Genomic DNA, 24,803 nt, shown 5'->3' on the forward strand with positions numbered 1-24,803 from the left:
AGCTGCTATGAACACTTATGTACAGATTTTTGTAGAAACATAAGTTTTCATTTCTCCACGATAACTGCCCAAGAGTGTAAGCACATGTTTAATTTTTTTAAGGAACTGCCATACTCTTTTTCCAGAATGGCTGTACTATTTTACATTCCTACCAGCAATGTGTAAGTTGATCCAGTTCCTCCCATCCTCACCAGCATTTGGTGTTAACACCTTTTTCTAAAGCCACTTTGTTAGGGGTGTAGTGATACCTCATTGTAGTCTTAGTTTGCGTTTCCCTCATGACTAAAGATATTGAACATATTTTCATGTGCTTATTTGTCATTTATTTACCTGTTCTCTTTGATGAAATGTTTGTTCCTATCTTTTGTCCATTTTCTAAATGACCTGCTTTGAGAATTCTTAATATATATTCGAGAAATGAGTCTTTTGTCAGATATATGGTTTTCTCCCAATTTGTTCGTTGTCTTGGCTTAGCCTCTTAACAGGGTCTTTTGCAGAGACTTTTAAAATTTTGATGAAGTCCACTTTATCCATTTTTTTTCTTTTATAGATCATGCTTTTGGTGTGAATTCTTCAAGTAGTCCTAGACTCCAAAGATTTCTCCTGTTTTCTTCTAAAAGTTTTATTGTGAATATTTGATGATACTAAAAGTTGTTCATTTTTTTAGTTAGAATAAAGAGCCCTTTTAGAATAACATATTGAAATATTTACAGATGATATTTAGGATTTACATGGAAATAATATAGTACTAGAGGGGGTGAAATAGATGATGTGTAGAAGAAGCAACACTGGCTATGTTTCTGTAAAACCCAGATCTGTTGACCATGAGATCAGTGCTAATGGTAATCTTTTAAACTTCTCATTGCAAAGGTAGACTATACATACCCTGTCCGGATTTTTTAAGTGATTGTGTAATCAGGGTTGTCATGGCTGAAGTTGTGGTTCTGAGCCCATTTCTGAGCGCTTGTTTCCTTAAGGTTTGATGTTCTCAATGACCATTTCCTTCTCAACAGAGAAAAAAAAATTTATAAATTTTTGCACACTAAGGTGTTAAAGACTTAATGTTAACTTATCCTCAAGACTACTGCACTTGAATTTTAAAAGAATAGGTGGTAGAGGAGAATGTGATATTTAACACAGAGTAGTCACTCATGTAGCCAGCCAGGCAGAGTATAATAGAGACTTAGAGCAGCTTGGGCAATTGGCCGCCCTGTCTGCTGGGTGTAGCTGATTATATACATACATGTAACTTTTAAAAGATTCATCCTTAGCATAAAGCCCAATAAATATTTGATTTTAATGATCACAAATTAATAGTGTAATTGCCCATTGATGGTGAAAATTATGCATGTGAAGTTTGATGAGGTCTACTGTAAACATGCATTACTTTAAAGGTGACTTTCTCTTAAAGCTCATTTGATGTAGTCATTGTTGGTGGCGGAATTGTGGGGCTTGCCTCTGCCAGGGCACTCATCCTGCGACATCCAGCACTTTCCATTGGTGTTCTGGAAAAGGAAAAAGATTTAGGTATGTATGTTATCAGTGCTGCTTAACCTGAGCGCCTGCTCATTTTGTCAGTTCTGCATCTTTCATGCTAAATGTCAATGCCAGTGTCCCAGTTTGGATTCTTCAGAAAGCAGAGCCTGGGACTAGGACTTGGGTGTAGGTGATTTATTTGTGAGGTTATCTGAGGAGGCAGGAGTGAGGGGGTGGGGAGAGTAAACAGGTAGGAGGAAAAACCACGTGAGGGTGGATTATCAGTACTGCAGCTGTGAGCTTGATTTCACTGAGACCTCTGAGGAACTACCTAACGTTTCCCAGGATTGGGCTCATTTATCCATCAGTTTCTGTCCCTGTTGGTTGAGGATTGTCCCTAGGGAGGTTGAGTCCCTTTGCCCCCAAACATTAGAAAAGGCCCTGGGGCAGAATGCAGAGAACTACAGTGGGCCCCTGAAGTGGTTTGCTGGTAATAAGGGGTGGGCTTGTGCACCAAAGTTGTAGCTGAAATTGGAGATGGGCTGGAGTGGTGTAACACAGTCACCATGGCTGGCTGCTAGAGGATGCTACCGGTACTCTGACTGTAAGAACAAGCTCAGGCAGAATTTTGAATCGTGGTCTCTGATAGCTTCAACTGTAAGTATGTTGCCCCACTTCCTAGGTTTTGTATGAGTCATGTCCTTTCTCTTAGCCTGTTTCTCTTGTTCTATAGCTGTTCATCAGACTGGACATAACAGCGGTGTCATACATAGTGGAATTTATTATAAACCCGAATCTCTGAAAGCGAAGTTATGTGTACAGGGCTCAGCCCTTATCTATGAGTACTGTACCCAAAAGGGGATCTCCTACAAGCAATGTGGCAAGGTATGGCATTTTACTAGTGCCTTGTCTTAAATAAATAGCATTTTATTTGGAATGTTTAATGCTGATTTAAAGAAGAAATACCTGGCTTTTCTTTCTTTGTATCCATGTAATTTGCAAAATCTAGACATTTCCTATAAATGAAGTCATACAGTATGTTGTCTTTTGTGATTGGCTTCTTTCACTTCCAGGTGCTTCTTACCGCCTTTGCAGCTGGCCTGCTGCCCCTTCCCCAGAGCCCGCCACCAGGATCAGAGCTCCCCACCCAACCCATTACACATTTTCCTCCAGCATACGGTCACTTTTTAATTAATTTTGGTACATAATATGAGGAAGGAGTCCAACGTCATTCTTTTGCATGTGGACATCTGGTTGTCTCAGCACCATTTGTTGAAAAGACTATTCTTTCTACATTGTTTTGGCACCTTTATCAAAAATCAGTTGAGCACAAATGTATGGTTTATCTAGGATTCTCACTTTTGCCCCATTCATGTTTCTCTCTCCTTATGCCAGTACCACACTGTCTTGTTTACTGTAGCTCTTTATTATTTTGTGAAATCAGAAAGTATGAGTCCTCTAACTCTGTTCTTTTTCAAGATTGTTTTGGCTGTTCTGGGTCCCTTGCATTTCCGTATGAATTTTAGGGTCAGTTTGTCCGTTCCTCCAAAAAATAAGCTAGGAGTTTTGATAGAGATTGTATTGAATCTATAGGTCAATCTGGGGAGTATTGCTATCTTAATACTAGCATGCCATGAACTTGGGATGCCTTCCCATTTGTTTAGATCTTCCTTAACTTCTTTCAACAATGTTTTGTATTTTTCATTGCACAGGTCTTGCAGTTCTTTTTAAAAATTTATTACTTGATATTTTATTCTTTTTGGTGCTTTTGTGAGGGGAATTGCTTTCTTAATTTCAGTTTGGTTTATTCATTGCGAACGTGTAGGATGTGATTGATTTTTGTTTATTGATCTTTATCGTTCAACTTTGCTGTACTTGTTTATTAGTCTAATAGTTTTTCTGTGTGTGCATGAATTCCTTAGGATTTTCTATATGCAGGATCATGTCATCTGCAAATAAGATAGTTTTACTTCTTTTCATTTGGATATTCTTTTCTTGCCTTATTTCCCTGGGTAGAATCTCTAATACAATGTTGAATAGAAGTAGTGAAAGTGGATATCCTTGTGTTATTCCTGATTTTAGGGAAAAATCATTCAATCTTTCACTATTAAGATTGGGTTTTCTGTAGATGCCCTTTTCAGACTGAGGACGTTCCTGTCTACTAGTTTGTTGAGTGTTTTTAATCATGAAAAGGTGTTGGATTTTCTGAAATGACTTTTCTACATCTATTGAGGCAATCATGTGGGTTTTGGCCTTTATTCTATTAATATGGTATATTATATTAACTTTTGGATGTTAAATAGATCTTGCATTCCTGCAGTATATCCCTCTTAGTCGTGGTATATAATTCTTATGTGTTGCTGCATTCAATTTACTGGTGTTTTGCTCAGAATTTTTGCATCAATATTCATCAGGGATATTGATCTGCAGCTTTATTTTATTTCTTTATGTCTTTGTCTGGTTTAGGGATCAGGCTAACAATACCCTCATACAATTCGTTAGGAAGTTCTATTTTTTGGAAAAGTTTATGAAGAATGGTATTAATTCTTCTTTTAACATTTGGTAGCATTCATGAGGCCTGAGCCATTCTTTGTGGGAAGGTTTAAAGTTACTACTTCAGTTTCTTTTACTTGTTATGGGTCTATTCAGACACTCTTTTTCTTCTTGACTCAGTTTCAAAAGTTTGTGTCATTTTAAGAATTTGCCAGTTTCATATAGATTATCTAAATTTTTTGGCATTCAGTTGTTCATAGTGTTCCCTTGTAAGTCTTTTCCATGTAATTTTTAAGAATGAAAGTTCATTGTTGCCATTAAAGATGCTATGAAGATTTTTTTTTAAATGATGTGAGAAAATGGTCCTGACATAGTGTTAAGTGGAAAAGCAAGATATGAAACTGTGTTTACAGTTTTTATGGTTGAATTATGAGTTTTTTGTTTTTTGGTTTTTTTTTTTGTTCTTTAAGCCAAAGGAACCAGTCAACATCCACTGAATACCTCTGAGAAACACACCAGGCCCCATGCCTGCCCATATGATGATTTTAAGCTCTGTAAAGCTTCTTTCTGGAGCATTGAACACTACTTCATATTCCCTCTTCACATCAAATTACATCATTGCTTTTAACCCATCTCAGCTCAGCTCCAGGTACTTACAGATTACTGCTTCCAGGCCACAGCTGGGTCAATGTGACTTCATGGCCTGATATCACAGTTTTTCTGGTTTAGTCACTTGAGCCTTTGCGTGTTGGCCCCTCCCGCACTTGTTTTTTTTCCCACGTTTGAAATCCTTTTATCTTTTTAAATTGAGGTATAATTGACATGTAACATTATATTAGTTTCAGGTGTACAATATACTGTTGATATTTGTATGTATTGTGAAATGATCACCACAATAAGTCTAGTTAACTGTCACCATTCACAGTAAAAAAAAAAAATTTTTTTCTTGTGATGAGGACTTTCAAGATCTACTTTCTTAGCAACTTTCAAATACGCAATATACTATGATTAACTATAGTCATTGTGCTGTACATTACATCCTCATGATTTATTTATTTTATATTTGTACAGTTTGTAAAGGGTTCTTTATATATTCTGCATGCTAGACTCTTATCAGCAATATGATTTGCAAATATTTTCTCCCATTCAGTGAGTTGTTTTTTCACTTTATTTTTTTTTATCCTTTTTTTTTTTTGAGGGGGCGTAATTAGGTTTCTTTATTTGTTTATTTAAATAGAGGTACTGGGGACTGAACCCAGGACCTTGTGCATGCTAAGCATGTGCTCTACTACGGAGCTATATCTTCCCTGCTCTTTTCACTTTCTTGATAGTTCCCTATAATTCCACTTCTGTTTTTAAGATTAATTGTTGATTTAAATAACCTTTACACCTTGACTAAAAGTATTACTTCATGGAGTTCAGTTGACTCTTTGCTATGAAATAGTGATTTTTGAATTCTAGTGTACCTGTGAATGTCATTTTGCTTTCCTTTGCTGGTAACTGTTAGATGAGAAGCTATCTCAAACAGATACTTTGCCAAGAAATAAATAGGAAAAGAGTCTTGAATGAAGTTAGATTTTCTGTTTTCTGCCTGTCTTTCTGATGTACTCATTTTTTAAATGTAAAGACTAAGCAACCTGTGCTTCTTCCCCCTCTGAGATTGAGGGCGTGGTAGTGATGCTTATGACCAAGATACATGTAGTGACTGTAATGACAGATGTGAAATTTGAGGCTACATCTTACCTTTGGAGAAAATTTGCTTTAATCTAGTTTCCTTAAGACAATTTTTTTTATGTGTGTGGAGGAGGAAATTGAAATCATGAAGAAGGGGAGAAATAGATACATAAAAAAAAATCAGTTTTTAAAAAATCAACCCAATTTGAATCATGAAATAATTTATGATTTTCTAGTGACTTTATATTTCATGGCTGATGATATATTTAACTCTATTTAAATTTATCTTTTTTCTTTTTAAAGCTTATAGTAGCTGTTGAACAAGAAGAAATTCCCAGACTTCAGGCCCTATACGAGAGAGGCCTGCAGAATGGAGTCCAGGGCCTGAGGCTGATCCAGCAGGAGGATATAAAAAAGAAGGAGCCGTATTGTAGGGTAGGTGATTTGCTAACTGCACACACAGGCTTACGGGGACATTTTCAGTTAGGGCTCAGTCCTGGGACATGGAGGCTGAGGGTGAGTTTATAGGAAGCAGGAATCATAGAAACAGATAACCCTGTCACAGAAGCAGTAAGGTGACAGACACAGGAGGGCATTGCCACAAACTCTGGACACCTGATTTCTTCTTTCCACGTGAGAAACTGTCGGGTCTGAAGAACATACTCAAGGGCAAGCGGAGGTCTGTGTGGCATGTTTGAAAATCACTGAGTGATGAGGTGTAGATGGATCATCGAGAAATAATAGATGAGACTGGAAAAGCAGAATTAGGCCTGCATAAAAGGCCTGATATTCATGCATATAACTTTGAAGTTTATCCAGTAGGCGTGGGGAGCCGCTGAAAATGTATGAGGAGGGTAGCTACAACATGTGATCTGTTTCAGGAAGGTAAGGCTGGCACGAGTGTGAAGGGAGGATTATAGAGAATCTTGCTTAGAACATGCTGTAGGGAAAACCAGATCTTCTTCCATTTATTCATGAAAGAGAAGTGAATAATAATATAATAGTTACTCTGCATATCAGCTTCCCTTGGTAGCCTTTTACAGACTATCCATCCAGCCCTCGTTCCACTGACTATTGCAGTGATTCGCTGTATCTCCTCTTCCCCATCCCCCAGTGTTTTATTGACATTATACAACAGCTGGATTCTGGGTACCTATCTCAGTGAGTGTGATCTTGAACTCGCTATCAGGCAATGCTTATCAAAAGCTTGCTTTAGAGAAACACTATTTAAGGGAGAGAGCCTAGAGAATATATAGACTGTTCATTCCTGTGCATCTCTCTAGGCCATCAGATTGAGGTACACTTATACTCTAGTGTTTTTCTTTCCTCTTCCTGCTCTTTAACCCCAAATTGCTCTCCTTGAACTGTGTTTTGGTTTTATGGCGTCAGCATATGGAGAAAGTCATTGTATCACACTCACTGAGGCCTCTGTTGTAAGGATGTGGTTGAAGATGTAGTTTCACTGTGTCAAACATCATCTCTTTGAGAATATTCAGGAGAAATTTCTCTCAGACCTCAGTTATAAGAATAATTTTGTTTTTCTAGAGCACAACTGGCTTATTTTTATCTCATGGACACTGTGAATTGTTTAACTGATTGCATTGTCCTGTTTGGCTTGGCTCTAAGGAAGCTCAGAGACACATTTGTGCCCTGCTCCTGCTAAATATCTAGGGCCTTAACCATACATTTTTATTTTGCTGTACTGACTTCTCCTTTTGTTTCATCTTATCTTTCCACTCTCATTTTCTATCTGCTCTGATTTTTTGCAACTTTCTATTGAATCATAACATACAAGAGAAATCGTAAGTGAAATTTCATTAAGTGTGATTAGCACCTAGATCAACAAACAACATGACCAGCGTCGCAGTATTCCCCTCAGGTCCCCTCCTGGTTACTATCTTTCCCTTAAGAATAGCCACTGTCCTGACTTTTACATCATAGGTTTTTTAATTTTATGTAAGTGGAATCATATAGTATGTGTTCATTTGTGTCTGGGCTTCTTTTTATTCAGTATGGTTTGTGAAATTCATTCATGTGATTGCATACAGTTGTAGTTTGCTTGTTGTCATTGCTGTGTAATAGTCCATTGTGTGAATATAGAGTGATTCTTTATACTATTGTTCAGCATTTTGGGTAGTTTTCAATTTGGAGCTATTCCAAATAGTGCTACTAGGAACATTCTAGCACATATATTTTGGTGAACACAAATAAACACTTCTGTTGGATATATACCTAGGAGGGAAATTATGCTAGGTCATAATTTGTATATATGTTTAGCTTTGACAGATGCTGCCAAAGAGTTTTCCGTAGCATTTGTCCCAAATTATACTCTCATCAGCAGTATATGAGAGTTCCAGTTGCTCCTTATCCTCACCAACACTAGACACTGTTTGTTGTTTTCATTTTAGCCATTCTGGTGGGTGCGTAGTAGTACTATAATATCATTTTAATGTACATTTCCTTGTTGATTTATAAAATTGTTCACCTTTTCATATGATTACTGGCTATTTGAATATTTTCTTTTGTGAAGTAACTTTTTAGATCCTTTGCCCATTTTTCTATTGGATTGACAGCCTTTCTTAACAATTATTAATTCTTACTAATTTTGTAAGTTCACTATGTGGTCTGGATATGTGTCCTTTGTTGTGTGTGTATATACACATATTGCAGATATCGTCTATGACTCTGTGGCTTGTCTTTTCACTTTTAATAGTGTCTTTAGATGGACAGACGTTCTTAATATTTATATAATCATTTTACCAATTTATGCATATATTTCCCTTTTATACTTAATGATTTCTGTACTTTGAGAAGAAGTCTTTGCCTGTTTCAACATCAGAAAGATATTCTCCTGTGCTTATTTTTCTAAAAACTATACTGTTTTACCTTTCACATTTAGATCTATGGTCCATTTGGAATTGATTTTTGTTTGACTCTGTAGAGTAAAATAAGCTATTTAAAAAACATTGTAGAGAGATCTCAGGATATCTTAAAACCAGGGTGGTGGATAACTCATCTAAGAGCTTGTCTTGGTCAGTTGGGGCTACTACAAAAAAGTATTGTAGACCAGATAGCTTATGAACATCAGAAGTTTATTTCTTACAATTCTAGAAGCTGGAAGTCTGAGATCAAGGCTCTGCAAGATTTGATGTCTGGTGAGGACCCACTTCCTGGTTCATAGACAACCATCTTTTGTTCTTACATGGCAGAAGGGGTGAGGGAACTCTCTGGAGTCTTTTTTATAAAAGCACTAATCCCATTCATGAGGGCTCCATCCTCATGACCTGAACACCTTCCAAAGGCCCCACCTCCAAATACCGTCACATTGGGGATTAGGTTTCATAAGAATAAGAATGTTTCATAGCATAAGAATTTTAGGGGCACACAGCCATTTAGTCTATAGAAGAACTGGTTTTCTAGACTGATGCTATACTTTAAAAAAATACTAGTATTAAAATAAAGAGATTAGGAGGCTATATGTATGTGGAGGCAGGAAGTACATGGGAAATCTCTGACCCTTCTCAATTTTTTTGTGAACCTGAAACTGCTCTGAAAAATCAAATCTACTTAAAAAAAATGAAGAAATTAACTCACTTCCGGTCCCTTATCAATATCGTATTTAACAAAAACTATTGAGGGCTTCCTGAATATAAAATATCTAAACCTGTTGCTGTTTTATAGCTTTTTGTGATTTTGATGGAATTTGGTTGCGGAACCAAGATGTCAGAATCTCACTGATCTTATGTCAAGTATTCCCTTGCCATTTGAGAATGAAACAGTTTATAACCTCTCCCAGAAAGGCATGCTAATTTTTAAGATGTGTTTCTATTTTTATGTAGCAGTGAGAAGCTCTTTCAAACTTTAAGATTGGTGTAAAAATTAAATAAAAGGACATATGAGTTCATGACCTCACTGTAGATTTGCTCATGATGTAAAAACAATATTGGTTGTTGAGTTTGGAAAACAGGATTATTAGTTTCACTGTGGTAATGAAATCTGGGGGATTTGGAAGATTCCCGATAATCAGCTGGAACAACAATCATTGTCTGTTGTGAGGGATTTTAAAGATAGAAAAAATTAGAAAAATCCTTGTGAAGGGCTTCAAAGATGGAAAGAATTAGAAACAGGGACCCACGGTTCTTTACGTCATGCTTTACTATTAATAAAAAAAAAGAATGGAACAACTTTTCACATATCATAAATGTTGAGGATGAGTCTGGATATTGCTCTGTGCACCTGACCACGAGATCTTACAGGTCTCGGAATGAGGTAGGTGAAGTATGTGTTTATAGATAATCAAGTTACATATCTACATGCATTTTTGTGTTTTAAAAGTGAAGAAACTGGTTAAGGTAATTTCCCAAGGTCCCACAGCACCTAAAGAGTCCCCTCCTCCCAGATCTGATTCAGAACTGGTATTCCTTCTGTTTGGTTTGAGCAACGTTTTCTTCTCTGCTATGTGCTGAACACTATGTCGGGCATTGCAGACATGAAGATGAATGAGACATGGTCGTCATCCTGAAGGAAGTTATAGTGTAACAGAAAATACAATTTTAATACAGTGGTTAAGTATTCTGATAGAACTGATACTCTGTCTTGTACCAGTGTGAGGGAGAGCTTTTAGTGTACTCTGAGAATCTGGGGAAGCCTTCTCAGAGGTGAACCCCCACCTGAAAGATGAATAAATAGTGTAACTTATAGAAAAGTTAAATCCTACTATTCTCTGAGGCCTCTGCAGTAGTGATCTACTTTATAGAATGTCACATTATAATTATCAGTGTCTAGATGTATTTAGGGGCGGCAGAATATCATGGGAAATATACTCTTGTTATTTCATAAAAGTGTGTTGAGTAAATTCCTCCCTTTTCCCCCAACCTCCCCACCACAATCAGGAATGAGTGGCAAAATTTCCATGGTACAGGATTACTTCTGTTTCTTCCAGACCTTCCAGAAAGAAAAAGTTTATCAGGGGAGCTTTAAAGGACTTCTTGGACCAGATCTCTTTAAGAAGAAATTAAGTGCCTCTAGGAGAAGTATCTTGGAAAATTTTAAACTGCCTCTGTGAACTTTGACTTTGAAGGCTAGCCCTTGGCAGTGTTCACTATGGGTAAATCCTGACAGCTTCCTCTGGGCTTAGCTGTACTGATCTGTCTGCCTTTTCTTTAACCCTACTGGTCAGCCACACGTTCCTCTGTTCCTCTGTCTTTCTGACTGACATCCACCTCCCAACTTTCCCTGCTTGCCTGATTCCTTTCTAGCCACCTGACCTGCTATGACCTCAGATTTCAAGCTCTGACCTGCTAACCTGGACAGGGCACACCCAGCCTGCAGGCTGACAGACACAGCCAGCCTGTCCCCCAGCCCCACCCTGGGCCAGGGCATCCGACTGCTTGGTAGCAGTGACTCGCTCTCCTCTTCCCCCCACATCACTGACCCAGGAGGGGCACACCAGCATCTTGTCTGGAGGGGCACAGCCAAGACTGGCAAAGGGAAGAAGAAGGGATACCTGTTAGGGAAGTCTAGAGTAGGGAGGAGTTTAGTACATTTAAAAACAGCCCTCACAAGTTCATTTCAGTCAGTTAATATCTGAGTGCCTCCTGTGTGTCAGGCATTGTGTTGGGTTATAGGCATATGAGGTGAATAAGGGGGATATTTCATATTAGAAAAAACTGTTGCTATGAAGCACTTTTACATCATGTTTTTATCCCTCTGTTACACTTGTCACATAGTTTTATGTTAGGTAAAGAAATTTTTTGTGACTAAACTGTTAGTATTACCCTAAGTTAGCTTCCAGGGTTATTGTACCCCAAATACTCTTTAGAGGTTGAAGTTGAATTATACCTACTGACCTGTGAATTTAAGGATTTCGGGCAATATAAGGTCTAATGTAAACTCTTACGTGTATCTACTACCTTGAAACAAAAGGGATGATTTCCTGCTTGATTCTTGGTGAATGTGCTCATATTCTGGAAGCAAGGCTGTCAGGAAAATGATGAAGTTTGCCAAATGTTGCATTCATTTTGTAAAAAGAGACTGTGGGGCATTTTATGAGCCTTCACCTCTTGTGTCATCAGGGATGGGTGGCAAAGTCAAAAGCTTTTAAAGGCCAAGCCGGTGAATGTATTGGGGTGGGGTAGAGCAGTGAATACAGCATGAGATTTAAAATAATATTATCAGATATCAAAACTGCAGCAACAGTGCTGTGCCTGCCAAACAGGAGGATGGCAGCGTTTACCAGTCGCACTCAATTCCTGGGCGTTAGTTATCCTGGGAACCAGGCTGCCCTCTCAGGGGAAATTGATCGGGAGCACTGATACACTCTTACATACATTAAGGCAGTGGAAAACGGTGCCATTACCAAGGATTCACCAAAGTATAGTCCACAATTAGTGTGTGAAATTCTGCACATATCCTTGTCTTCAGAATTAGAAAAGGCCAATGCACATTCAACATTTATTCCAAAAAGTTAAATAGGTATGGTTGTAGATCATTCATCTATAGAGTTTAAACATGTTTTGAGTGGCAAAACACAACACACATACACACAAGCCGCAACATAGCAACAAAAGACCCAGGCTGTTAATTTCTCTTATTGCCTGGAGAGAAAGTTTGAGTTAACCACGTAAAATCTCCATTCAATATTTGTAGTCTTGAAGAAAGAGTCTGCAGCAAATCAAATCATCAGTCTGCAAATATTGTGAACAACTCTTGAGTTCTCACTGAGTGTTCATGACATATGATATAATCCTGGGAAAATCTCAGTGGAGTTTATTTAACATATAATTGTTTGGTGATAACAGAGTTTGACTCAGAATTAGATATGACTCAGAATCAGATATGGTGAGGGATAAATAGAACTGAAAAACTCCTTGTAGCAGCTGGAAGAAGCTGGCGAAATTAACTGCTATAAGGAGGAGAATTATTTCCTGATCCTAGAGATTTTATTTAACTACTATTATTTCTTTTATATCTTAGACAAATTATGTATTCAGTATCAAATTTAGGCACTGAATGGAGCAAGCTTTTATTTTAGTTCTCTTTAAGACTATCAGATGTTTTCCAGGAAAGGATAATGTATGTTATCCATGAAAATAAACAAAAAAAATTCAATCAAAAATCAAATTTATTGAAAAACCTATCCTTAATGATTTTTAATTGTACTGTCTTGACTTTTTCACAATCCTAACCTAGGGTCTAATGGCTATCGATTGTCCATACACTGGCATTGTGAACTACCGGCAGGTGGCTTTGTCATTTGCCCAGGATTTCCAAGAAGCAGGTGGCTCTGTTTTGACCAATTTTGAAGTGGAAGATATTGAAATGGCTAAAGAAAGTCCTTCAAGAAGTGAAGATGGTAAGCTATCCTTGTCTTTTCTTTTGAATACTTGAATTGACATCTAAAAAACTGGGGATTATTTTTGGCTACGGTAGTACCAACAAGAGGGCCACTAGGAGCGAGGCTGGAGTAGGGTGCAGGACTGGAGACAGGTGCAGAGAGGATGAGGGTAAACGTGGGAGAACTGAGACTTCTAGTGAGTCTTGTGCTAATAGAACTAAGGACACTTCTGACTGGTACTAAGATTCAAACTGCCAAGGCTGTTACGGAAAATTAACTCCCAAACACTTCCCTACCCAGTAGGTTAGAGTCAGAATCCCTTGGGGATGCTTGTTAAAAATACTTATTTTAGCATCACCAGTCTTACTGAATCAGACTGTCTGGGGATAGGGCATGACTCAGCCATTCTGAACTACACACCCCATGCCCCCACTGTAGCCTGCACTTAGAATTTGTTTTGTTTTGCTTTGGGAATAATTCTTTTTCTTTAACCAAATGAATTAGTTTGTAAGCCTTAAATTTGCTGTTGGGAAATTTGAAGGAGGCAAAAAAGTAGTTTATTCTTCCTTGACAGATTTTTAAGGAGATCTGGGCTGTCTGAATCATTTCCCCAGTGTCCTTCTAAATTCTAAGATGATGAACAAAATTGTTAAATAATTAAGATTGTTGGGTAGCATAATCATTCAAACTTATGATGCAAATAAGTAAATCATAGTCTTTATCTGCTGTACTTATGCTTTAAGTCTTTGAGAACCCGTGTATCTGATGGGGAGCTAATTTTATACATAGTTTATTATTGGAAATTTTGTGTTGCAGTAACTCTTGCTTCTCCCCACAACTTAGAATCTGCAAGGTTTCAGGTAACCAACACTTGGACAACAAGTGTCATAACATTAGTCCTGTGGAAAAATACATACTGATATATGATGATCCATTTCATAGCATGTTTCCTAGGATTGTAGCTCAAAGAAAAGCTGGGACTGCCTGTATGGGAGCTGAGCTGGGGAATGGTTTACAAGCATAGATTAAGTGAATTAAAATTAAATATGCTAGAAGTTTTGCTAGAGTTTTATACATTCTCAAATATGACTAGTTTAATCTTGTTACTTGATAAAAAGCTTTAGAATGAAAAGTTTTAGATTTATTTTTGCTAAAAATAAATCTTTCACTAATTTTTTTTCAGGAATGAAATACCCGATTATTATAAGGAATACAAAGGTAAAGATTCTTAAGCAAAACTGCTTTCATCTACTTTATCTACTGTCATCTCCTCTTCCTTCTTAAGAAGTTGAATTAACCACAGTGCTGTACTTTATATATTGAATGAAATTTGTCTAATGTAAAAGTTATTCTAAGAGAAATCCTTTGAGAACAACGTTAACAGCTTTCAATCTAAGAAGGGTTTCAGCTTGGAAATGTCTCCATAAAGTGATTGTGCTGGCAAAGAATAGGATTATAAGCACTTAGAGTAATAAAAACTGATAGATGTTTTATTGCTCTGCCTGTTTATCTGCATTAACTTATTAACTCTACTAATTAGAAGACTTTGAGGGGGGAGAAGTTTGTGCAGAGAGAGATGGACTGCTTTCCTCCATCTTCTGAGAGTCTAAAATTATTATTGAATGGCATAGAAGGATTGCATTTTCTGTATGTTCACTGAGCAATCAGTTCAGTCAGGAGAGTAGAGTTGTTTATGAGTGTTGTAGAATTTATTACTGGAATTAGGCCTTACACAATTTTGAAAGGATCTGGGGAAGTGAAGGTTCAAAAGGGGAGGTGGTAGATCAGAGGCCTCTGCAGCCAGTCTGAGAAGCCAAGTGTGTCCGGCAGCTGAAGCGGGTCTGCAGACAGGAAGCTCACGAGGAGCTGTGAGGAGCTCTCGCCTCTGTCTACACCCAAGTAGTGGGCTGGGGCAGCGCTTGGTCAGCAGGATCAGAAAGTGAGCTGAGGATAGAGTAATTCAGTGGGCAGTGTTTGTCACTTCTTTGGACAAGAATGACCTTCAGAGGATAAATGGCTGCTGCTTTGCTTCTGCCTCCCAAATCATATGCAGTTCCTGTTTGGTCAACTTTAAGCTGAAACCATATAGGGAAGCATTATTCCCAGCTTAACCAGATTGACACAGTATAAGCCCCTGCAGTCTGTCCCTTTTCAACTTGGCATCTATTCACACCCCTTATAACCACATTTAACTTCCAAATAAAGACAGTAGAAAAAAATATGCTTCCATCAACAAGGTGCAACTCTCTTTCATACACCTGAAGATATGCTTACTCTGCAAAAAAGGTGCGAAATCCACTTTATTGTTTGTTAATGTTCATTTCTGTTCTGGGTGAGTCACACTCCCATTTTGAGATCCTGTAACTTAAATGCTGAGATATAAGGTTAACCACTATTTAAGCATCTTACATTAAAGCAGTAGTTCTTAACTGGAGGCGATTAAACCCCCTAAGAGACATTTGGCCAATGTCTGGAGATATTTTTATTGTCACAACTGGTAGAAGGGGGGCAATGCTACTGGCATTTACTGAGTAGAGGCCAGGGATGCTGCTAAAAATCCTATAGTATTAGGGACGGGCCCCTACAAGAAAGAGGTATCTGGCCCAAATGTCAACAGTACTTAAGTTGAGAAACCCTGTGTTAGACAGTGTGGAAGTGGCAGAGATGGCTGTGTTAGTTTTCTTGGGCGACTATAAGAGAATACCACAGCCTGGGCAGCAAAAACAACAGACATTTATTTTCACACAGTTCTAGAGGCTAGAAACGTAAGATCAAGGTGCCATCAGGGTTGGTTTCCGGTGAGATCTCTCTTCTTGGCTTGTAAGTGATTGCCTTCTCGCTATGTCCTCACATAGCCTTTTCTCTGTACATGCACATGTGCAGAGAAAGAGTGGGAGAGAGCAAGAGCAATCTCTGGTGTCTGTTTCTCTTATAAGGACATCAGTCCTATTAGATTAGGACTCCACATTTGTGACCTCATTTAACCTTAATTAACTTCCTAAAGGCTCTTATCTTCAAATACAATCTCATTGGGAGTTGGGGCTTCAGCATATGAATGAGGGGAGGACAGAATTCAGTCCATAACAATGAAAAGAAAGAAAGAATTGAGTATATATAGACAAATATATTTATTTCAAAGTAAGGAAGAAATACTCACGGCTACTACACTCCTCATTTCTGTTACCAGTCATGTGGTCATAGCTGGTATTTATAATTTCCTTCTTCCACTATTCATCTCATAGTCCTTTTGCCCTTGGCACTAATCTCAGCTGGTCATGGTGCCTAGTTTGGTGGGCTAACTCAAATTTTCATTTCTGAAGTGTCTGTGCCATTAGCTGCCCTGCCTGTTTCGGGTTGTGGTAGTTTCCATTAATCATTACAATAGTATGTGGGGGAAGCTAAGACATACCCCAAGAGAGCTGTATTCCAGACGTGCTCCTCTTTATCATCCAAGCCCTCTGTGTGGTAGCAACTCAGTTTCTCCTTGAGAGTCAGGATCAGTATAGTCATCCCCTCTGCCTGTTGATTCACTGCCAGGAGGAACCCAAAGTGGCCAGGTTTGGCAGTATTAACTTCTAGCTTAGTGGAACCATTGGTTATTCTCTAATGGAAGCATTTTTCCCTTAGGAACTAAGACTTCTAGACCATCAGAGCCAAAAGTTGTAGGGATAGGAAGCAAAAATTTTACTAGTGGATTATTTTAATAGTAAGGAGCTTCTCCCATTTCTACCTCTTGATTTCCAGACCTGTGAATCCTGGTTATGGGAGAAATAACACCATATGTTATACCACACACATATATATATTAATCACTAGTTTCAAGTGTATAAAGCATCCCAGAAGACACTGCCCCAGGCCTGTAGGTGTTGCCCGCCAGCTAGTGCTGTTATTGAATCTTCAAAAGCCCATTCCAGTGGCTTCAGGATGGTAGGGAAAATGGTAAAATCAGTGCATTCCACAAGCATGAGCCTGTTGTTACACTTCATTTCCTGTAAAATAAGCTCACTGATCAGAAGTAATGCTTCTGGGTAAAAATACCGTAATAGTGAATAAGACATCCTATGAGTTTCCAGATGGTGGTTTACATAGAAGCATTGTGGACAGGGAAGACAAATCTATATCCAGAGCAAGTGTCTGCTCCAGTGATGGCTGAGTGCTGTTGCTGGTTTTGTTTTTGATGGAAGTGGTCCAGGGACCATATCAGTGTCCCTATTGATCTCTGCTGTTGGTAGATTGAACATTCAGTAGTGGCTGTAGACAGATCAGCTTTGGTGAGTAAGTCTATTTTGGTGAACTTGTGCATTACCTGCTTGCTGCCGTAACCTTTTAGCTCATGAAGCCACTGCGTGAGGACATGGGTGCCTGGAGAGAGAGGCTAGCTAATGTCCATAGAGCAGGTCATCTTGTCTACTGATTATTAAAGTCTTCCTCTTTGGCAGTCACTTTTCAGGGAACATTCACATGGAACTCAAATATCTTTTTCATTTGAACCTGTTTGGAGAGGTCCATTCACATACCTTTTCTCCAGAGCTTCTCTTCCTGACCATCCGGCCAACCATTAGTCATTGCACACGAAGCCATGTAGATCCATGCTTCTAGCCACCTCTCCTCCTTGGTAGGAGAAGTAACCAACGTTGTGTTCACATTCTGCCCACTGGGAAGATTGCCCTTCACCACAGTCCTTCAGGACCACTCCCAAGGCAGGCTCCAGTGCTGTAGCTGTTCACTTCCGAGTGCTGCCAAGATGTTGTGCAGAAGCATTTGTGAACGAGACCTGTATTTTTTCTTCCTTGATCGGCTGATCATAGAGAACTTTAAGGGGGCCACGGGGATAGGTTGAGAGGGAGGAGATACTTTAGCGGGTGCTGAGGTCTGGGAATTTGAGCCACTTGCCTCCACGACGGATATGTGCCTGCAGGACATGTACAGCCTTTTCTTGTATATTCTACTTCCTCTTGATGATAGAGTTCCGTGTACACACCCAGTGTGCGGCGTGGTGAGTTGGACAATACCTCGTTTATAGTGGGTAGTTCACATGATAACTTGGTGACCTGTGGTCAAGTGTTGAGTCAGAGCCAGAAGCACTTTCTCAGAAGGAGGATAATTACGTGCAGAGGAAGGTATACCTTCCCCCCAAATTCCTAAAGTTCTGTGCTGTGATCCCACTTACAGGGGCCTGCCAAAGCCTCCATAAAACATTACTACCAGCCACACACTCAGTTACCATCAGAGCTGCTGGATCATGTGGCCCAAGTGGTAGAGCAACCAGGGTCTCCATTCAAAAAAGGGTAAAAAAGGAGGATGGTCAGCAGGCGCAGGAAGTGTAGGCCTGGTGGGGAGCAGCAGCAGTGCAAAAAAGCAGTTGATGTGAAGAAGAGTAAATCCTATGAAGCTGATGTCTCCGGTGACCTTACCAAAGAAGTAGAAAATCATGATAAGCTTTCTCAGCATGAAGATGTCTATCACTTCTGGAAGTTCTGTGAAGAGCTTGATCCTAAGGAGCCCGCTGATTGGCTTTTCTGCAAGCCTTGAGCTTTGTTTAGTAGGTCTTTATGATACCCTTGCTGGAAAACATAAAATGGACAAAAACTCAGCAAGCATGATTTTAACCTTCACTGGAGGTTTTACTGTGACCCTTCTGAGTTCCAGACCATTGTTATTGGAGATGATAAAACTCAGTTCCACATGGGTATTTCAGGGAGTCTCCTGATGAACTTCCTGTATGTTTGTACAAAAAAAAGAAAGAAAAATTGTATAATTGTTCCAAATGGAGATAGTGTGTTTGTTGCAAATTATTTTTTATGATAAAACTTAAAGAAGTAACAGATAAAAAGAAAGCTAGTCTCTTGAAAAACATAGATGAAAAACTCACGGAAGCAGCCAGGGAATTAACTGGGTTACTTATTGGAACAGACAACCATGAAGATGAAACACGGTGAAAATGTGCCTGAAACAGATGGAGACAGACTTCAAGGGAATTTGTGAGACAATTGTTGAAGCACCAGTTGATGAGAAGAGACTGAAAGCTTTTGCCCTCATTCAGGAAATGATGACTTTTATGCAGTTTGCTAGTGATGAATGGATTATGGGATGGGGCTTAAGTGGGAATGGACTTCTCTTGTTATGGCTCTGACTATTTTCATTAAGTTGCTGGCCAGCTTTTACCTCTTGCATATACTCTGTTGAAGAGAAATCTCTTTTCAGAAATTATTGAAGATTATTTGGCAAACAGAAGTAAAGAGAATAGACCAACTTGCAGATGAGTGAGAGCTGGCTTTCTTTGGAGTATGTTATTTTAAAGCATTAGTATTAAACCTGTGATTTTTTGTTTTTAAGGAATATGTAGATTGATGGAAACATTTAAGAATTTTTATAAAGCTTAAAAAAAAAAAAGGATTAAAAGTCTGTTTCTGGCCCTGCCTTCATCTAAGGCACATTTTCACTAGAGTAGATCATCATGTGATGCAAAATATGCAAGGGCCAGTAGGATACCAGTGGATGTACTTCACCCACAGTTACTATAGTGGTTGCCTTTTATTTTGGCATTTTTATTTAGTATAGTTAAATAACATAATTTAAAATTTTGAATCATCTTATCAAGTTGAACATCTATGTTTTATGACAGGATAAAAGAAAAAAAATTTTTAAATAAATTTTTGGGGAGAGGATTTGCAAATTAAAGCTTTATAGATTACACATGGGAAAGAAGTGTGTTTCACTAATGAAACAGCAATAGAGATGCATAGTTTCATTTTTTTTAAGAAATTTATGTTTGAACAAATGTATCATTCAATGGAAATTCAAAATTTCCATTTTGAATGTGAAATTAGTGTGTTACTGAATTTAATTATTGTTTTGTGTATAGCATAAACTGATTTCAGAGACTTACGACAGTTTTTAATCATTTTTTCCTTTGGAACTTTTCCTTGAGTTTTTAAAAGAGGACTTCTAGGTTTTGCATTTTGGTACCATTTTACAAAGTCTCTTATCTTTACATTTATCATAAGGCTTATTTTCATTTTCTATTCTAAGAACAGAAGAATTGCTGACCTTTCAAGTAGGAACTAGTAAATTAATATCACATGAAAATACTTCTTGTACTTGTGGTATATAACTCCAGATGAACAGGAAAGATATTAACATACTTAGAAGAACTCATTTTGTTTTTGTTGACATAGTCCTTTTGACTTCAAGCGTCTTAAAACTTTCATGGTGTAGTCTAGCTAGAATCATCTGATTCTTGTCAGAAGTGTGACTTACATAACTCTGGAGAAGAGGCTTACCTTTGTCCCTAGGCAAAAATAGGAAGCATGCAGAGGTAGAATAAGGCTGAATCAGTAAGGGCTGGAAAGAAAGAGAATATTGAGATAGGTGAGAACTCCAAGGCTTCAGAAACAGGTCCTCTGGGAAGGAAATCTAGGAACAAGAGATTACTTGGAGCAAGAAAATATTAGTTGTTTACTCTGCCAGAAGTAAAGCAATGGAACTTAGAGTGTGGTGGTGAATTCGGGTTGAAAGAAATCATTTAGGAAATAGAGCTGCAGATTGGCTAACCCTGGCAAGGTAAAGTTAAAAATATGCAAATGATAATCACAAAATGAAATTTTTGGGAAAACATAGCAACCTAAGATTAGCAGTCTCCTAGTCATTAAAGCAAACTTTGACTGTAGTGTATGTTCTTAGTAAATGTAGATTGAATGAATGAGTTTTCAAAATTAGCCTCAGTTTGCAAAGTAGACAATGATCAAGAAGGAGAAATTGGTTGGTAGGTAGGTTACAGTTGGAACTGAGCAAGATTATTGAGTGCAAAGCAGCCTGAGAGTAACAGGTTAATTACTCCTGGGTAAGACAAGAGAAGCTGTCTGAAATACAGAGAAGGCCAGGTTGGTTGGAGCCACGTGAATGAAGTTTGCTTCTTCATGCTACAAGTCGTTAAGAAGTTCCACACTAGATCTTAGTAAAACAGGGGTATATGTGTTTATGGCCTGTTAAGTATCCTCGGTAGGTCAACAACTGTATCTCTAAATTAAAGTGTAAAATTTAAGGTGACATCCTTTTGGGTGCCACTGTCCTAAGTTTTTAGCTGCCACCTAAATGCTGAAGAACTTATTTTGCTGTTACTTGTATTTAATTTCCTCTTTTAAAAGGAATAAAAAGGAAAAGTCCATATCTGTACCCTTACCCTTATTGTCTTTTCTATCATCTCTTCCACCACCCACCCCCAGACCTATTCTTTCTACTTCCTACAAGTCACTGTTCTTTTCTTTTGCACTAGGGAGAGGAGGTTCGATGTCAGTATGTTGTGACATGTGCAGGACTTTACTCAGACCGTATTTCAGAGTTGAGTGGCTGCAATCCCAATCCTCGAATTGTACCCTTCCGGGGAGATTACCTGATCTTGAAGCCAGAAAAACGCTATCTTGTAAAAGGAAATATTTATCCGGTAGGTAATGATGCTTCTACTTTCTCAAGATGGTTGTGGGCAAAAAGGGAGTGAAAGAAAAACTTTTACTGAGTGTAGAAGTAAGAGATATTTTGAAGAGCATTTCATCTGTTTCTCTTGTGCTTAAATCCCTAAATCTTTATTCTGGTATCATAGTTATTAAGTTATAATTAATCACCCATAAATATATGGAAGCTTGTGTGCACTGTGGGTAAAGGCTGTCAAGAAGGAACCCAGTCCTTCCTCTCTGGTGGAAGAAGTACTCACAGAGAACTTTCCCTTGTAGCGTGCCCAGATCCCAGCTCTCTTTCTTACTTAGTTCACTGTCTGTAGGTGCAGGAAAGGGGGTGTGGCCACTCTGTAGTTTCCCACCGTATAGAAGACAGAGCCATTTAAATGAAAGTTTCATTCTTCTTTCTGGAACTATTAGGTTGAATTACTAGTGTTTAGCTATTTAATACTTCTAACTTTGCCCAAACCTCCATTTTATCTGCTTCAACCTATTACATTCCCCCTTTAGGAAAGCCTGTACTGTGAAGGTTATGCTTTTTCTGGCAGCACTGATTTTTCTTGCCAACCACATATATCCCTAGTTGGGGAGGGTGGGGAACACCCTGAAATGGGACATTTTCTTTACCCAGAAAGAAGAATATGTGGGACAATGTGCATTAGTGTCATAGCATCAGTATTTCCTGTGTGGCATTTCTAGGCAGAAGCATGTAAATAGAAAAGGATAACAGAGTACAAATCAAAAGCTGTGCAAATTAAATGCATGGGAAGAAAACGTTTTATGTTTGCATGTGTAATAAAATGCAGTACGAAATGAGGCTAATAGTTCTTTGCTCTGTTAAATCGGTAGGTCCCAGATAGCCGATTTCCTTTCCTAGGAGTTCACTTCACACCGAGGATGGATGGCAGTATTTGGCTAGGGCCAAATGCGGTTCTTGCCTTTAAACGAGAGGGCTACAGACCCTTCGACTTCAGTGCCAGAGATATTATGGATACAATTATCAAGAGGTAACTTTATTTCCTTAAAAAAATGATTTTATGTGCTAATATTTTTAATATGGGAAATTATTTCTTTCTTGATATTCTGTTTATTTGATAAATCCTCCTATCTGTGGTTGGTACATTGGTTTTTTAATCCAAATTAAGAGCCTTCTGAAATAAGTATAACATTTATTTCTTGAAGTAGTTCAAGAAAATTCTGATGAGCCAGAGTGATGTCTTGGTTAGAAAGGACAATACCAAGAGCCAAGAATGATCACATGGCTGACAATCCAAATCTTGTTTTGCTAACATTCTAGTTGAGTTAAAGAAAAAAAAGTTTCTCTCAGAATCAGTGGATGGTTTACTTTGATAAGAGCGTTTTGAGCTAGTCACCACGATTTTGAAAACTTCTGTAGAAACTGCTGATAACAAAGGTGGTTTCCTTTTGTGGAGAGCTAACAATACTGCTGTATTGACTTGGGATCCAGAGTCTTTGCTGTTATAAAAAATAACTCAGTGAAGTAGTTTGTCCTTTTAGCAGTGTTGCTCTCCAGAGGGTTTCACATCATCAAAATCACTAGAAAGCTTTTGAAGCTGTACTTGAGTTTCACCCTGCACAGATTCTGATACAGATGGTTTAGGATGGGGCTTCCCAGCATGTGTGTGTATAAAAATGTATATATACATGGGCGCCATAGAGTCTCACTTGAGAATCACTGCTAGAGTATCTTACCTTGGGCTGCCTAAAGAAAAAGTAAGCTAAATATCCCACATGTTTAATGCCCTGATTTAAAGATCTGTAATGCCTTTTAGGTATGTTTTGAAAGCATGCGATATTTGCATTAAAAAGCCTTGATGAGGGCAAGCTTTATAGAATCCTGGTTTGAAACTGGCATTCCCTGGGAATTTGAGTTTGAAAGATGTTTGCTTTTAGAGTTTGGAAGGTATTCCTTTGATGAAGTTTCCTTCTTACCTTGGCCAAAAGTTGATTTTTTTTTTTTTTTGATATGTGGGTTTTCTGACTTTGCCTAGATTTCTGTGATGCTATCCACCCTCCCCCAAAATCTAATATCTGTAAAGGCGTTTTATAGTAATAAAGAATTCCTTTCTCTCATAAAGTTTTTATTTTCTTTGCCTTCAGTGGCTTGATTAAACTGGTGTTCCAGAATTTTTCCTATGGAGTTAATGAAATGTACAAAGCCTGTTTTCTCAGTGCAACAGTGAAGCACCTTCAAAAGTTTATCCCTGAAATTACTGTCACTGATATACTCAGGTAAGGAAAAGCCACGAGGACTATAAATACAGTTATAACCTAGGTGAACTTGGGAGGTGGGTCTGACTTGGTGGTTCATAAGCACACTTGCCATCAGTGTATCCACTGAATTTTTGTGTGCTTTTTCCCAACAAGCTGTTTGTTCCCCTTGCAGTTTGGGCATTGCTGCATTACAACTCTTGGTGTATGATCTAGGTCCATTTATGAGTCCATTTCTCTAGCCTGTGTTCCAGCATTAAGCTGAAATCTCCATTGCAGTTGTATTGTGATGCCACCTTCACCTTTGTGTCTAGCTATCACGCATGATAAAACATCTCGCCTGAATTTTTAAAAAATCTCCTTGGCCACTTATTCTTGTGATTCCAAAGCCTTCTGACTTTAATTCTATACGAGATAATTGATCACTATGTTACCTAATTAGGTAATAAACACATTAAAACATTATACTTTGGTTTATTCTTAAAAACTTTTAGAGGCATACTCCTATACCTGGCATCTTACCTTGCTTCCTCTCTACCTCTTTTGTCCTTTCTTGAGTCCTACTCCACTCAAGGACTATTTGCAAGGCAGAAGTGGGAAATAGTGTGGTAACAGTTAGTCTGGGTCCCTGCTCTAGGGGTGTGGGGCAAAGGAAGAATTACTTAAAGATTTTTTTCTTAAAGATAAAAGGCTTTCTGGACTTGATCTATAGCTTGTCCTAAATCCCACACAAGCCTATTTTCTTTTCTCTCTGGTGATATTTTTAGACTGTTTACCTTTTCCCTGAACCAGCCATTCGTTAGGCCTAATCAGCAGTGTACTTTGAGGTCATCTCCTCCCTGAATCCATCCCTCCACGAATGTCTGGAACACTAAGTGTCTGTCTCCTCAGTAACAGCTGCCGAGCTTGCCTGCTGTAAAATGTCAGCAGCTTGACTCTCTCTGGGAAGAGGGCAGCTGTCTCCCTCGGGGGAGCGTCCTGGCCTAAGCCTGACTCTCGTGTATCCTTTTCAGACCAGCCTCTTTGAGTCCTTAGAAGGACTGTTAAAACCCAGCTAATGTTTTTAGTCTTATCTCCCCCACCCCTCTACTCACCTTTTGAAATGGAAGGGATAAGAATATCTGGGTTTTATGTTCTTT

General features: G+C 38.5%; 1 protein-coding gene and 1 pseudogene across 5 annotated transcripts in view; both read left to right on the top strand.

Annotated features, from left to right (window-relative positions):
• The window catches only part of L2HGDH (L-2-hydroxyglutarate dehydrogenase), a 33,660-nt gene that overhangs the window by 1,762 nt on the left and 7,095 nt on the right, over window positions 1–24,803 (top strand). For 3 of the 5 annotated variants that reach the window (XM_074365553.1, XM_074365554.1, XM_010966987.3), the window contains exons 2-9: window positions 1,412–1,527; window positions 2,210–2,361; window positions 5,947–6,078; window positions 12,835–12,997; window positions 14,163–14,197; window positions 21,255–21,422; window positions 22,282–22,439; window positions 23,554–23,685. In XM_074365553.1, coding sequence (XP_074221654.1) covers window positions 1,412–1,527; window positions 2,210–2,361; window positions 5,947–6,078; window positions 12,835–12,997; window positions 14,163–14,197; window positions 21,255–21,422; window positions 22,282–22,439; window positions 23,554–23,685 — 1,056 coding nt within the window. The remainder of the gene's footprint in view (window positions 1–1,411; window positions 1,528–2,209; window positions 2,362–5,946; window positions 6,079–12,834; window positions 12,998–14,162; window positions 14,198–21,254; window positions 21,423–22,281; window positions 22,440–23,553; window positions 23,686–24,803) is intronic. The other 2 variants (XM_074365555.1, XM_074365557.1) reach the window with 2 other exon arrangements.
• LOC123611846 (histone PARylation factor 1 pseudogene) lies at window positions 14,204–21,245 on the top strand (annotated as a pseudogene).

Source organism: Camelus bactrianus, chromosome 6 (genome assembly GCF_048773025.1).
Source record: "Camelus bactrianus isolate YW-2024 breed Bactrian camel chromosome 6, ASM4877302v1, whole genome shotgun sequence".
Classification (NCBI taxonomy): domain Eukaryota; kingdom Metazoa; phylum Chordata; class Mammalia; order Artiodactyla; family Camelidae; genus Camelus; species Camelus bactrianus.